Source organism: Haliotis cracherodii, unplaced genomic scaffold (genome assembly GCF_022045235.1).
Source record: "Haliotis cracherodii isolate W230 unplaced genomic scaffold, xgHalCrac1.p SCAF_9, whole genome shotgun sequence".
Lineage (NCBI taxonomy): Eukaryota > Metazoa > Mollusca > Gastropoda > Lepetellida > Haliotidae > Haliotis > Haliotis cracherodii.
In genome coordinates this window covers 43,070,249-43,087,111 of record NW_027266343.1, presented here as the reverse complement: position 1 = coordinate 43,087,111, position 16,863 = coordinate 43,070,249, and the positions used below count along the sequence as shown (strand labels likewise).

Sequence of the window (16,863 nt, the reverse complement as noted above, 5' to 3'; positions counted from 1 at the left end):
TGGCATTGTGTATTCGAAGAATGAATAGGCTGGATAATCGAGTATGCGTCAGAGACGACGATATAATGGCTCGGTTAGTCAGACCTTCCTCGATGGATGTTGCTGATATCGACCAGTGGTCAGTCCGGCCAGACTTGTTAAATACAGACCGCCGTGAAACTGTTGGAATATTGCTGAATGCGGCGTTACACAACACTCACTCGCAAGCTTGTAACTTATTGACAGTCCAAACTTTAAATTGATATTTTTCTTCGTACCATCCACAGAAACCTTATAAGGGTGTTTCCGGTATCTATAAACGTTTTGTTTGTTTGTTTTTTAACGCTGCACTCAGCAACATTCAAGCCATATGCATGACGCCGGTCTGTAAATACTCGCGTCTGAAAATGTGACAATCCAGTGATTGGCATCATGAGAATCGACCCAATTTGAATACGATGACATACATCAACCAAGTCAGCGAGTATGACCACCAATTCCCGCTTGTTGCCTCTTTCCATAAGCAGTGGTTGCCTAATACCAATTCTAGCCCGGATCTTCAAGGAGCTTTTTCTATACGTGATTTATATGGAAAAGCAATCACCATCACGAATATTTGCAGCACAGCCTAAACTCACCTGAGATAGTTCTAGGCTTCTGATTACTGAGTGATTCACACGTAACCACGCATTGCCATGGTAACAAATGAAAGTCAATATGGAAACTGAGATTGAACTGTTATTTTCAACTCTGGGCGTAATACAGACACACTGAAAACTCATCATGTGTTCGCGCTGCAGTTATTGAAAGGGGGTAGCTTTATAACAAGCTCGTTGTTTAATTTTCGGTACGGAAATATCTGTTAATCTGTTTTGCACTCCGCAAGAATACATATATTTCTGATACCCTTCTTTAGAGAGTTAGACGTGTCGTTATGGAAACCTTGCATTTACCGAAGATTTTTTATTTGAGTGGTTCGACGAACATGCAAAATAGTCACGGAAACAGTCGAGGTCTTGGAATGTGCTCTCGGAAACAGACGAGGTCTTGGCGTGTGCTCACGGAAACAGACGAGTTTTGGGCGCACGGTCTGCGTAATTCGCTCTGATTCAGAAACGGTCCGCCAAGCACCATACCCTTCTTCGTGACAGATGTGATATAACTAAACTATATGTGTCTTCTTGTACAAACACCAGTCACTCAATCATGATGTTGGATGTGCAGGCTGTGGTGGTCGAAAGGGGCGACCATAGGCGGATCGGGTTATAGGCTCAGTGACTATGTGGATTGCCATTCGTCACCACTCGCCCCTTTCCGTAACCTGCTTGTCCCGGAATAACAAGACATCGTCAAAGTTTGGATTGCAGGTTATATTTGCTCATAATATCAATCACTGGGTTGTCAAGTCAAGGGTCGTTTATGAGACTCCCTCATAAAGCTAATATAGAATAGTGTGCTGCTTAACAATAAAACGACGGGCAAACGGGCCATTCGTCACCACTCGCACGTTTCCGTAACTTGCAACAATCGGCTTGTCCCGGAATGGCAAACCGGCATTTCTGTGTGTTGGCCTTTAAAACTTTAATTGATTGATTGATTGAGGTGGAGTGGGTGGTTGAATGAGTGAGTGCTTTTGGTTTCACGTAGCAATATCTCGGCAATGCCAATGCGGAGAACTTTGACCATGGTAGTTTTTCTCCTTTTCATGATATCGTACCAAGTGCAACCTTTGGTCCATAAAGCTACATTGGCCGGGTAACACAGACACGTAGATACAATGTAGCCTTTAGACCCCTCGAGCAGAACTCTAGATACAAAAATCAGATTCAGGACTCACAGACTCACATGTTCATATCATAAAAAAACAAACAAATCAGTGTCGTTCTTCAACGATCTCAGGGTATAAGGACGGTCGCAATTCCCATTCTTAAACTTTCCAATATACCTGTGGTACTTGCGTTGGCTAAGTCGTTTCATAGATTGTAGCCTTTGGGACAACATAAATATTACTAGTGTCTAAGACATATTTGTGCTGACAGAGATGGTGAATATGTGGTTTAAATAATGTAAATCTTGCTTGTTTGACGTAGTTAATTACATTGGTCTTTCTGCTTCTATCTTGCTTGTCTATAGCTTTCCTCGATCGGCTGTGGCGCTTAATACCACGCAACAATCTTCACGATCACTCGCTATACTATTGAATTCACTGAGAACGAACTCTTAGCGGGAGAACAAAAACAGTTTTAGGAGGGAACGCGATGGTTTAGCGAGAGGACGTATTAATATTTCCAATAGCAGATATGAGCTTCCACGGCTATATGTGAAAGCATCATCGCTGGACATTTATTCAGTAAATATCATGTTGAGTGTGCATTGAAGGCTGTATAAAAAACTATCGTGCAACTACATGCATATGGTCTCTGGTATATGGACAACCTGTCCAGGCATCTGCCCGAGGCCCGGAGCTGGTCGGCCATGTCTGGCAGATTACACTCGCGACATGCTATTTAGCGATAATCAGATATTTATAACTATCAAATGGACCATTAGGTTGATATAACACTTAGTGACCTATCCTATTCCCGGGTCACTATATGTCGGCCATGATGAGATGAGTATGACTGCACGCTGGATGGGGTGACCCTGGGGTCACTCCTATATCTACAGTACCGTCATCTTCGCGAGGCAAGGGCATTAAGTTCAGTTTAACTCGGGAGGATGCAGGACTGTCTTATTTTTGTTTTACGCCGCACTCTGCAATATTCCAGCCGTGTGACAGCGGTGTGTGAATAATCGAGTCTGGACCAGACAATCCAGTGATTGACATCATGAACATCGATCTACGGAACTGGGACACGATGACATGCATCAGATAAGTCAGCGAGCCTGACCGCTTCGTACAAGAAATGGTTGCTAAAGACCAGCCCTTACACGGATCTTCACAGGACTGACATACGTAACACCCTGACTGTAAAGTAATTTACAGAGTACTATACCAAGAGGGGCCACAGATATCCCAGTGGCCAAATGCACCGCAATTCGCTGCGGAGAGTTGTCGCTCTTAATGCGTGCCAAAACTGATTGTGGGCTCGAATTCCGGTTTGTCGTGAACGTTTCTAGATGTGTCAGCACCATTACCATACCTTTGACAAACACACCCATGCTCGTGGGTTTTACTAAAGTGGTCACCGTACTGAATCACTTGAATCACTTCGTGCTTACTTTAGCCTTTATGCTGACATGCCGCGATAGAACTGTTCTGTTCAACGGGCGTACTCAGCTCACTAGATCACAAGGACACTCCTTGAGTCGGATTTGACTTCCGACGGTTCCCATGTATTCTTCTCCAACAGTTTAATGTAAGTTTCCTGTACGTCTGCGCGTGAGCGAGTGAGCGCTTTGAGTTTCCCCAAGAAAATGTTTGAAAGCATCTTACAAAACAAAATCATTTTATTTTATCCTTTTTATATAAACAAAAACAAATAAAAACACGATATAAATGTTGAAGCACTGATCAGGAAAGAAAGTGAAAAGTCTTGAGAACAAAATATAAAAATATATCGGTTCTTACCTACAATAGAACAATGACTATGGCAACATGCATCATGCTCGTCCATATGAAATTCAAGGACTAAACTCAGTATTCACGTACTCATTTCCTTCCCCCTTGGGGGGGGGGGGGGAAGAGAGGAAAGAGATGCGACCATGTCTTTTCTGTACCTTTGAAATATTTACTTTTGTCTGTCAAAAAACACACTGGTCAACCAGTTAAAGTTTTCATATTATGGAAATATAACTATTTTCAAAATCAATCAGTGTTATGGTAAACATATACTGGATATTGGATAAGTTGAGGTGAGGTGGAATAGGGTTTAACGCTGCATTCAAGTGCATTGCACTTATTTAGTGACGTGTGTGTGTGTGTGGTGCGTGTGCATGCTCATGCCAGCAGGCTGAGATACCATATAGCAGTTTAATATGGATACCCCACTCATCATCCTCACTTAGAGCAAAGGCTGGGTAACAAGTATCACTTTCAACGTTTTTTGGCATTTCACATTCGGGGATGGTAACAGGACCTTCCACTGTATCCACTACACCACAGGCATTCTCTTGTTAAAACTGTCTCACAGGACATAATATTACAATTTATGACAAAACCACCGAACAGTACAGCAGGAACAGAGACATTGTGGTATTGAACATTGTCTCCTACCTCTCAACATAAAAACACTTTGTGTCAGTGTGCCAGTGAACAGAAAACACACAAGTTCTTTATTTTTCAGTTATTGTTTGTTTGTTAAACGCCGCACTCAGCAATATTCCGGCTATATGAGGGCGATTTCTTAAACAATCGAGTCTGTACCAGACTATCCAGTGATTGACATCATGAGCATCGATCCACTCAATTGAGATCGATGACATGCATCAACCAAGTCAGCGAGCCTGAGCACCTGATCCCGTTTGTTGCCTCTTACGACAACATGCATAGCCGCCTTTTAGGGCAAGCATGATACTGGTATTCTACCCCAGCTGGGACAATTATTGAATTAACAGTATAGAAATAAACCTTGAACAGTGATATCATATCAAACTACACTAGCAATGACTACATACAACAATGAACAACAAAGCCACACTTGATGAGATATTACCGACATCTTTGGCCACATCTGCTGAAGCTGCAGAGTGAGTGAGTTGGGTTTAATGCTGCTTTTAACATCATCCAGTTATATCACGGTGTGTCAGCTTAATGTGCGAGGAAAGCCTGAAGTGATGCAGGTCTCAGACGTTTACCACTTCGGTGAAACCCACAAGCACGGGTGTGGTGCTGACAAACCTAGAAACATAATCGGGGCGAACCGTGATACGAACCCACAATCATAGGTTTCTGGCGTGCCAAGGGACGCAACTCTGCACAGCGAATCGCCGCGCCTTAGACAACTAGGCCAGCCGTGCCCCCTTGAAGCTGAAGAAATCTTGCAAGACAAACCTCAAGGCTTGCTCATACCACAATGCTCAAGCTATTACATTCAGTGTTTGAAATAGAAATACATTGCCAGGCTGCCATCAGGACCCACAGACATTAGAAGCTCCAGGCCCTGACTAAACTCTTCAGCCACTCATTACAAAACTGCAGCTTATTGTGACAAATATATCAACATGTAAATTTACTGCAGGCCACAAGACCCCATGCATAAATTGTGTCTTTTTTGTCATCATCAAATTCTAAGTAATGTCTATCAAACAATATAAACTTGAAACTACGGGCCTGAGATAAGATCTATCGGGCCTACCGCGGGCCTACGGACAGGGGCTTATTTCGAACACTGATCTCACTCAATGTGTACCTGGGTAAGAGTGATTCACAGTAGAAGAAAGATTTTGTTTGCGATCCTACTACTACTATTCACAAGGTTGTTGCTTTTCCGGTGAATTAAAGAGCATTACATTATTGTCAACAGATAATAAACAATTTTCTTATTTACTTGTGAAATCCACAAAAAACATACTTGTCATTTAAGCTTTGTACATTTTTGCATCTGTCAAATGTGCAAAACCAGAAACTTTCAGAATGTTGAGTTACATCTTAATAATCAGAAGCACAGTACTTACTTTTGCCTCCTAGACACTGGTAGGACATATACCTTGGAACTGAAATAATTTCATAGATATAGACTTTTCTAAACTCACAAGAATAAATGCAAAGAAATGTCCTCATAAATGTCAACAAACTTATCACATGTTAAAAAACAACAGCAGTTCCATGAGAAGAATGTTACTTTCAGTTGGAAAATATGGCCAACATTTGGATGCTGAAATGACAAACTGTGAAACATGAAAAAACAAACACTTCCTTTTAGCAGGTCTGAGAAAATTACTCAATGAAACATGAAATACCAAGAATGTTTACAGGTAAAACAATTATTATAGCACCAATAACAGATTCTAGTGTGTTAAACAAAACACTGTGGCAAATACACATTAATTAATATAACTTACGGACATAAACTGTACCAATATGTCATAAAAAACAACTGCTTGATAAAAACCTCAGCAGTCATATCAGCCTGTGACTAACTTATTTTAGATATAAAACTGCTACATACGTAACACAGAGATCACATAAACAATTTTGAAACTAGACCACCAAAATGAGCTGTAGTGTGTCTCCACAGTCGCCCTTCTCTACCATTTCACCATCAGTATTACTCCGACAAACACACAAACAAATTCCTAACAAACTAAAACGAACAAAAAGACAAGTTATATGTTGTTTGTTTGTTTGTTTGTTGTTTAACGCCTCACACAGCAATAATCCAGCTATATGACAGAGTCTGTAAATAATCGAGTCTGGACCAGTCAAACCAGTGATTGACATCATGAGCATCGATCCACGCAATTGGGATACGATGACATACATCAACCAAGTCAGCAAGCCTGACCACCCGATCCCGTTAGTGGCCTCTTACGACAAGCATAGTCACCTTTTACGTCAAGCATGGGTTGCTGAAGACCTATTCTACCCCGGTTCCTCACAGGTCACCAGTAATCTGTATTCTATATCAGAAAAATACATGTGTACTGCTATGTCCCATCAGTGTGGGGATTTGGGTCAGAATAGGTTCCTCACACCTGTTTCAGACAAGATGTTCAGGCTCTTGACTTGTTTGCATGGCATGCCTGATTCCATAGGATGTTGCTGGTGCTTTCAACCACCAGTTTGACTAACCCAGACTCCAAAGGAACTGTGATAAAGCTGGAATATTGCTAATTGCTCCTTTGGTAGTCCTGTCTTAATGTACAAGTACAACCGGAATCTGGAGAAAGTGAAACCTGCAAAAATGCCTCAGTTGTTTATTCTTTCTATCACATTCCTCAACTACAGATGTAAATGTTTTTGTGTAGTAGTTAACCTGGAGGGGTCTGCTTGTGGCCATAACAATTTCACCTGTACAAAATATTGTACTCCTTTAACAAGTGCTGAGTGAGTGAGTGAGTGAGTGAGTGAGTGAGTGTGTGTGAGTGTGTGTGTGTGTGTGTGTGAGTGTGTGTGTGTGTGTGTGTGGTTTTACGCCGCTTTTAGCAATATTCCAGCAATATCACAGCAGGGGACACCTGAAATGGGCTTCACACATTGTACCCATGTCGGGAATTGAACCTGGGTCTTCAGCATGACGTGTGAATGCTTTAAACACTAGGCTACCCAACCGCCCCTTTAACATGTTTAACTAAGTACTGAATAAGTTGTACAAATTCATAAATTAAAAAAGAAGTCCTTTTCTCTCACCATTTGATTGATTACTTTGTACCAACATGCAAGAATATCAACACATCTTATTTTAATTGAGCATGCAAAAAATATTGTTACCAGATCAATTCAGAGTTGTTTCTTAAAAACAAACAATTTTCAGTCTCACTGATAAGGAAAATAAATTATTGACAATTTCTTTCTTACACTTTTGAAAATTAACATAAATACACAATCATTTACAATCTATTTTTTTCATCTGCAAATTATATCACTATCATGATTATTGTGAACACAAGGAGGCTTATACATTCGAAAGTTCTAGTTTAATATCTTCCTAGAGACTAGAGTACAGCTTAAAAGAGCTGGAGACATAGCAGCTGCACTTTGATATTAATATGATACTGCTTTGTCCATATTCTCTGTTGAAACAAGGGAATGTTAAGACTATAACCATCGTCTATCACCATGGTAACAGTAACTCCCATCTTGCATCACACTGCACCAAGTCTTCAAGAGTTGTCTCCCTTGGTGAATCAAGTCTTGAGGGCTGCTGCCCAAGAATAATGCCAGCATCAGCTCAACAGATGTGAGATGTGGCCCTGGAAAATATGTGAAACAAAAATTACTTGACAGGAACATGTTAAATCAGATAAAAATAAAACTGAGCAAAGTTCAAAAGTTGTGTGTTGATTTGAGCACTCCATTCTACAGTTTCAAGATAGTAATATTTATCATTAACACGACTATGTTATAACCAATCTGTCCACTACACAATCTATCATTAGGCTAAACAAATACAGTAATCTTGGTTCTCTTGCCCTCGGCTTCAAGCAAAATATTCCTGGTGCTGTCATTTGTTTTTGATTTCAAAGGTACAGCTTCTCCCATAAATTTCAAGACCCATTTGAAACTAGGGGACAGCATTCTTCGCAATTGGACAACACATTAATTTCCTGCATGTTGTTTGTTTCAAGGTTTGGAATGATCCTTAGGGAGGTTGAGGTGTAGCTACCCCTTGTCCAGCAGCACATTTGGCACATCGAGGCAGCACACTTGAAGATACGACACTGTAGTGGTCAGCATGGTCAACATCCATTGTCGTCCAACCAGTGCATGCCTGCTTCATCTATAAAACAAAGTGAGTGAGTGAGTTGGGTTTAACACCGCTTTTAACAGTATTCCAGTTATATCATGGCGTGTCAGCTTAATGTGGGAGGAAAGCCCCAAGTGATGCAGGTCCCAAGACGTCTACCATTTCGGTGAAACCCACGAGCAAAGGTGTGGTGCTGACAAACCTAGAAACATAATTGGGACGAACAAGGAATCAAGACCACAATCATAGGTTTCTGGCGTGCCCAAGGGACGCAACTCTGCACAGCGAATCGCGGTGCCTTAGACGACTGGGCCACCCATGCCCCCTCTTTAAAACAAAACATTCGTGATATTGACAGGTACTGATTATGAAATCAGTGTTGATAATTAAAGGGCATCGAGGGCTCTTTGAAGTTTGCTACAATAGTACATGTATTTGAATCTTGGTACAATAAAATAAACATTATACTTAACTTAATAACACTGGTTTGTGACAAGTACTGCATGACAATGAGGTATAATTTGAGATCAGATTAGACTTGTCAGTGATTAGTTCAAAGATTCAATAAAATAATGCCGGTAAGAAAGAACTTTTGTCTTATCAAAACTGGTGGTCATGCAATGAACATATTTCCTTCATAACCTTTCAAGGCCATCATTTGAAACATCTCCAAGACAACTCGCCTGGATAATGTATAAAGTTGTAAGTAAATAAATGCTAATTGGAAACAAAACAAATGATCTAGGTGAGTGAGTGAGTTTGGTTTTACGCCACTTTTAGCAATATTCCAGCAATATCACGGCGGGGGACACCAGAAATGGGCTTCACACATTGTACCCATGTTGGGATTCGAACCCGGGTCTTCTACGTGACGAGCGAACGCTTTAACCACTCGGCTACCCGACTGCTCCAAATGATCTAAGAATTTCATAAGCATGACCAATATGTTTACAGAATACATTTACAATGCATACCCTAATGTCTGTGGAATTTTCAAGAATGTGCGGCAGTGTTTGGCTGAAACTTTCACGTGGTCTTGTGGACAAGTCTAAGGCTGTAACCTGGTTCTGATGTGCAGAGATGTTTGGTGAGATTGTGGTTATTTCATTTGAGATTCCACAACACAGTTTTTTCTCCTAAAAAACAATAAAATGTAAATTATTCAATGGCTTTAGACATCTTGGAGAATAGATGAGTCGGACAGGTAAGATTTGAAATGACAATAACATGTTGGATTCAAACAATTTCAAAGGAATCACAACTTTTATGTTCAATCCATGTCCAAAATTCACCTTTGAGTATTCTAATTGTTTTTTCAGGTACACAATTAAACTTAAGTCATGTATGTCATACATTTCAGTTCTGAAAGCAGCCCCACTCCTCATTCATGAAAATGGCCCCATAAAAGAATGGCCAAAAATATGAAAGACGTAGAAGATCATGAATATATCTGTTGAACGATGTAACATTACCATGATTACATTCTCTTTATTTCAAACATTTATGCAATTGATAAGATATTTCATATATGCTAAGAAACATAAATTCCAATTATCATCATACTTTTAATATCTCACAACACACTACCAGCTGTTAATGGTATACATGATTTATGTTTTATACACAGCAAAAGATTTATTATCTTAAAACATCTACTTAATTGTCAAATATTTCAGACATGTCACAAATACTTTTTCATATACATTAGATGCATTTACACAATATGAATTTGTAAACTGAGCATGTCATGGTCATGTTACCATGGTTACAGATCGCACAAGTCCAGTTCATGAAGTCTCTGTGATAGTGTTTACTCTTGAGTAAACAGATAAAAGCATTCTGAGTGTAATCATGGTAATCCCTGAACAGGTTTTAACAACTTGCTCATTCAGGTTCAACATTTAAGTTTTGATTAAGGGAAGGTCATGAAATGGTGTCTCCACTTAACTTATGTTGAAAAATAATTATTTCATTCGAACATATAGGCGATTTATGCACATCAGGTGCAAAGCCATATCAATGTGTTATGCATACTTAATCAAGTGTGTGAGGTGTTTTAATTCTATATGCTAGATCAAGTCAATAAAAATTGAAAAGAAAGAGTTCATTATTTTCAAAATGTTTTCTAAGCAATCGATAATCTGGGTCACAAATACACGTGCATGTCTTCAAGTGCGGTCCTTTTTGCACCCTTTAAAGTTTACTAGTTGACAGACTTCTACTTGCATCTTGTTATACGTTATACCCAAGATAGATTTATAACACAAAGCCAATATACCTATTTAGGATAAAATTAATATTAGCATTGTGTTACCAGCTGGAAACAGGTAAAACGACAGATCCAGGGAGTGACTATATCCGCTTTTTGTTCTCGATGCGTATTTCACCAACGTGCACAATGTGACATTATCATAACCATAACTGAGATTTGATTTTAGCTGATGTAGCCAATTTTGAATTTGCCCCGGCATGACCAGCTGATGACTTTCAGGCTAGAAAAGATCAAATAATAATGAAATATTCAATTGAGGTATAACGATCTCACCGATGGCACTTCTCGGCATATGTCATCAGTAAATGAACGTTTCCTCTTCAGCTCTAACATCTTCTGTAAATATTTACTTAATTATCATTACAAACACATAGTGTCATAAACAAAAACACATAGCTTCAAGCCGAAACAATTTGCTAAATGTCCCGCCAACGGTCTAAACTAAAACCGGAAGTGTATCGGAACAGGTGCGCTGAGGTACGAAGAGTTTATTTTTGTCGATTTCGAATTCCGTTTTAAATGCGCTTATTAAAATAAACATCTATCATGGCACTTGTATTAATATTATTTTATTGAAATATACTGCTTTATGATATGTAATTGTCGCTTAATGATTGGTCATGACTTATTTAGTTTTGGTACGTGACATTCTTCCTGTTGGTGCTCATTTCGAATGCGCATGCCTTTGCCATGGCAGCATTGTAAACTTCCGTTTCGAACTCAGGAGCCCCCCGTGTGGAAGACCATTATACCTGTTGTCCATATTTGAAGGTGACAGTAATTGCTATATTCTATATAGGTAGTCATACGTTTATGCTAATCAATGTATATGTGTGTACGTATTTAGTTAAAGAGAATGACCCACCCAGAACTAGGCCTATTTGGTTACCTGACTAAATGTAGGCTAAAGTACCACCTCAACTGTTCACTGAGAAAAGAACAGTCACAAACAGTTAATTCTTATTTGTCACGATTATAGATAATTAGACTTTTCATTTACTGTCGAAGACTGCATAGTCCTACCTTGCATTCGGAAGGAAACTTTGTGAAATTATGCATTATTTCCATCAAACATTGATCAATGGATTAAACGGTAATATGTTGATTGATTGATCACTGTTATCTTGCACAGCGGATTTGTCAAAATTGAGTATTTATATATGTAGGTTTACTAAAGCAGATTGAATGAGTGAGCTGGGTTTAACACTGTTTTTAACAGTATTCCAGTTATATCACGGCGTGTCAGCTTAATGTGGGAGGAAAGCTCGAAGTGATGCAGGTCTCAGACGTTTACCACTTTGGTGAAACCCATGAGCATGGGTATAGTGCTGAAAAACCTAGAAACATAATAGGGGCTAAACAGGATTCGAACTCACAATCACAAGTTTCTGTCGTGACCAAGGGGCGCAACTCTGCACAGCGAATTGCGGCGACTGGGCCACCCGTGCCCCCTAAAGCAGAAGGAATACACCCATATCCTTACATCTAAAAGTATCTGGTAAAAGCAATCAGTTGTTCCAAAGTGCTACGCTTAAGGTTATTATTATTTATCTGCAACTAAAATAACTTGATGTTGGAATATATTATTTCTCATAAGATAATAGTTTCAGATACGATTAAACCAACCAGTGCATCAAAAATCTTAGAAGTTATGTTATTGGGTATTTTCTAACCGAATCACAGAGACATTGGAAAATATGTGTACACTTGATTGCTATCTCCAGCTAAGTTTATGAGAAAATACACACACTCATTTTTTTTCTGCATATAAAACAGCCCCTAGTAGAACAGAAAATATGACTACCGTATATGGTAAATCATCATGTCTAGTGATAATTTATCTCAAGTTTTACATTTCTTTGTGACCAAGTTTGTTATCACATATTCGTTTACCTGAATTATCTGAAGGGATAGCATGTAGTGTTTTACTGTGCATAATATGATGATGACAGACAGCTTCACCTTTTCAAGTCATGTAAAAACACTAGTCAGTTTAGCTGCAGCTCTTTATGCTATATCCTTTCTTATGATATACGGCTTTTCATTCTTCGATCCTCTGATAGGTGTCGCTTCATGCAGCACATCAATACAGGCGTCAAACCAGTTGAAATTATAGTCTATAATAAGCAAGGTTTGAATCCGCAAAGAAAAAGCTGATCAATATTTCAATACTTTCAAACTGGGAGTGTTGTTTCTCTTTAACTATATAACCAATGATCATGTGATAAGATATACCAATACATACTTTTTTTGGATGATGTCTTATTGTCAAAATTATTTTTCAGTTCTACAGTTTATTTGAAAAAAAATGTTCTGTCTTTATTTCACTGTTTTTTTTTATTGTTATTGTCATGAAAATGTAATATCACATTACATTGTGACATACATCCTTTTACAAGCTTTTACACATCTTATTCTGTCCTTGATTATCTTGTGTGTTATATCTCCATTCCCTGCACCCATTCACTACCATATGATCCCTGAACATCCGGGGAAGAATAGGTTTTCAGGAACCCATGCATGCTGTAAAAGGCGACTAATGGGATCGGGTAGTCAGACTCGCTTACTTGGTTGATGCATGTCATCGTATCCCAATTTCAAAGATCAATACTCATGAGGTCAATCACTGGATTGTCTGGTCCAGGCTCGATTATTTACAGACTGCCATCATATTGCCGGAATATTGCTGCATTAAACAACAAACAAACAAACACAACCATAGCTTCATGTTTGAAGTGACAGAATCACCGCTATTTTTCCCTGTCTGTATCTTAGCACAAAATATTTCTTGCTTGAGAGAAAACCTTCATTGGTCATCTATAAGTGTTGAGTTCTTTGAACCAGGCTTAGGACAAATTGATGGTAGCAAATGGGTTTACAGTATTTATAATAGAATGATTATTGGAATAATAACAGATGCTTTGATTTCAGCAAAATCCCTCATGTAACATTATACTTGTTTCCTGTACAACAGATAACTGGTTATACCACTGAAACTAAAACAGCATGATGGCCTAAGGGCAGATAACTCACAAAAACAAGATGGCGTCGACAGGACGTCGAATCTACCCCTCCGAGGATATGACCGGGCATCTCCATGGTTATAGAGGGGGGCTCCAGTCTCGTATGTCCGATCTGCCGTCAGAACCTTTGACATCTTATGTGACTCTTGAAGATGCAAGATACTCAGACATTCGCAAACGGATTGGACTTCCTAGACTTCCAAAACGAACATCGACTCTCCAAGATGGTTATGAGCAAGTAAGTACCTGTATTGTTTTCAAGACAGAATATTTCTCCTATCATTGCCTCCAGACTTGTAGCTTTTTCACGAAAGAAAAAAAGTATTTTACCATGATGCGTGGTGAACAGTTTTTAAAGGTGCACTGATCTAACGCAATTCCCCGGACTGGTTGTTGCCTTTGTTATTGTTTTTTCCCCGTGGGTACCCGGATGATACGCAACGCAACTGAGCGTGACCAGAGACTGGGCTACCATCTGCAAGGACAGCTAAATAAACTTGGAGGCTGGAGGCAATATTTGTTTTACGCATTTTTGCATAAACACTGATTGGTTAACTGTGATCTATAAAGATTTCGACAAAGGGGGCATGTTAATTAATTTCTTCAGCCTAAGCAAACAGACAAAAAGAAGCTCATTGGATGTCGTCATTTGGAAATACCCCAGATGGTTATAATTTAATACTATAAAACGTATCCATGCAGTGAAAGCATTTTTGGATTTCGGATTGCGTTGATAATACGATTACTACTCCCTTGTTGTCATCCACGTTTTCTCGTATAACCCTACACTTGTGTATTTGTCGTCATTCACTTGATGCTCAGTTAATGATTTTATTACAGGTACAGTTAGTGGTAGCACCACTTAGATTACCTGACAAAGGTTCCCATTTGGCATTTATTGTGTCTGGGGTAATTATTCAATCTAAATCCAGGTTTGAAGTGAGGTGAAATGTGTGTTATGTAATATGCACGTGGCAGCCCAGCAAGAGATTAATGATCAGTTGATTTACTTTTTTTTGTAAATCAACGGATCGTTCCTAGTCATCAAAGGATTAACAGAAAATACATTGATTGATTAATCACTGTTATCTTGCACAGTGGATATGTCAAAAGTGAGTGTTTACATGTCTAGGTTTACTAAAACAAAGGGAATACACTCATATCATGGCGTGAAGTGCCGATGTAAAAACAACATACTTTGTTCAAAGGGTTAACTGATAATACATTGATTGATTGATCATTGTTATCTATCACTCAATGGATTTTTTAGGAACCGTGGACGTTATGAAAATAGTTGTCACGTGGCCTTTCTCAGCCGACCCTTGAGACTTGACACCTATGTGAAACACCTGAAACAATCCAAGTGATAAGTTGAGAAACGAACACGGGTTATAATATTCCGAAACAATACATATCTTTTAGAATATTTGATTGTTACGGAGACATGTGACATCGAATAAGTTTCTTTGTATAGCTGCAGACGAGTGGGATATTATTCCTTTGTGTGGATATTCACGGATACATTCCTCGAACAAGGAAGCTGCCTAAAATTTATACACATAAATTTGGTAGGTTGTAATTATGGTATTTGTATTTTGTTTTCCTTCATTTGAACCGATTCATTCTTGTTTCTCTACATCTTGGTTGTGAAATTCTTCAATGCGCGATAGACGTTGTTTTCACAGGTCTTTTCCTTTGTAAGCGTGTCTATATTACAGTCAATTTGTAAAATGTGATTCTCTCAGACAATTTATAAAATGTGTAAATATTTCAGTCATTTTGACTAAAAAATCTGTCCAGATTGATTAAGACGATCAAAAGGGCCTACAAGCATCACAACAGATTATTATGTAGGATTAGAAGCCAAACAACATAGAAATGTTCTTTTCAACGTAACATTTTCAGTCTCTTGGTGATGACATTAAACGTCAAAATGTTTGGAATTCATTATCATAATAATACAAATGGAAATGTTTTTCAGTCACTTTGTAAAATAACTGAATATTTAGACGTTTAATAAATATGATACACATTTTGACAGTAAAAAGATATACACACTATAAAAAAAGCAATGCTCAAGTGAAATATTTACTTTGTGTTGCAAGTCAAAATAGTGTAAACGAAAATCGCAAAATTACCAAGCAAGTGACTTATCAAAACTTCGTCACCATTACCGATGCTACCCACAAAGATACCTACATTTCCTTATTATCTCGAAAACTGTATTTCATTTTGTTGATCAATGTGACCATATGCCCTTATTACTACCGGTATCCATAAAAGTGACTAATGCGCTTACCAATGGCGCAGCAGAGGTTGCGAACTAGTCTAGATTTCTGCTATACATCCGGGTACTCACTGGGAAAAAACAATAACAAAGGCAACAACCAGTCCCAGAGAATTGCGTTAGATCAGTGCCCCTTTAAGTATTTTGTACAACATCTAATATCAAAAAGAATTCACAGGTGCACCTTCAGAATATTGGTCCCTTAGAGAGATTCTAAGAAACATGGTTTTTGGCCTGACTTGAGGCTGAGTAGTCTATAATGTGTAGAAAGGTCGTACTCTGGTAACCATGGTAACAGGATGAGTTTTATTCCAGGTGTTGGAGGAACAGACTGAATTCATCAGGGCACATTTCCACATGAAAGAATGCAAACAGTTTGTACCCAAACCAGACCAGAAGGTGAAGATAGTAAAAGATCTGAAGTAAGTGGAAGCATCATGATCAGTAGACTGTATTCTGTGAAGAAAGACCGGGGGGGGGGGGGGGGGGGGGGGGGTTTGCTGCATGTGTCCAGGGTGCCGTTGTACACAGCAATCTTAGTGTTAAGTTGATTGTAACTCCCATACTTTAACATAGACTTACGACAATCATAGCGCTAAGCTGTCTTGTACAATGGTACTGAGGGGGTCATAAATTAGTTGTTAGGTTAATGATTTTTAATTATTTAGCTATTATGTATTTATCGCGGTCTGTGCCAAAAAACTTTGCATCTACAAGCCTGAATTTGGCTCATTTTTAGTATATTGTTTCGTTAAAATATGGACATTTATCAACTGACCTTACAAAAAGCCAAGTTCGAGCTCATTAACTCACAAGGCGCTGTCGCACAGACTCTTACTGAGTGATGACTGGTCACTCACACTGTTAAACACACTTGTTTTGGCTTGTGATGGAAAAGTTTCAGATTTTTTAGGAGTTTGGGTGATGAAATATACATGTAGTACAAAAGGTGAT

General features: G+C 38.9%; 2 protein-coding genes across 2 annotated transcripts in view; one reads left to right on the top strand and one right to left on the bottom strand.

The window, feature by feature from the left end:
- Positions 1-3,537: 3,537 nt before the first annotated feature.
- Positions 3,538-11,047, bottom strand: LOC139452877 (uncharacterized). The gene is made up of 4 exons (XM_071234514.1): positions 10,873-11,047; positions 9,302-9,463; positions 8,247-8,360; positions 3,538-7,833 (listed from the first exon to the last, which is right to left on the bottom strand). Exons 1-4 carry the CDS (start codon positions 10,930-10,932, stop codon positions 7,807-7,809), a joined length of 363 nt encoding a protein of 120 aa, XP_071090615.1. The 5' UTR covers positions 10,933-11,047; the 3' UTR covers positions 3,538-7,806.
- A 246-nt stretch (positions 11,048-11,293) lies between these two features.
- LOC139452765 (transient receptor potential cation channel subfamily M member-like 2) overlaps positions 11,294-16,863 on the top strand; it is a 44,880-nt gene continuing 39,310 nt past the window's right edge. Inside the window, exons 1-3 of the mRNA XM_071234375.1 lie at positions 11,294-11,370; positions 13,574-13,860; positions 16,225-16,331. Of these exons, the coding sequence (XP_071090476.1) occupies positions 13,642-13,860; positions 16,225-16,331 (326 nt within the window). The 5' untranslated portion in view covers positions 11,294-11,370; positions 13,574-13,641. The remainder of the gene's footprint in view (positions 11,371-13,573; positions 13,861-16,224; positions 16,332-16,863) is intronic.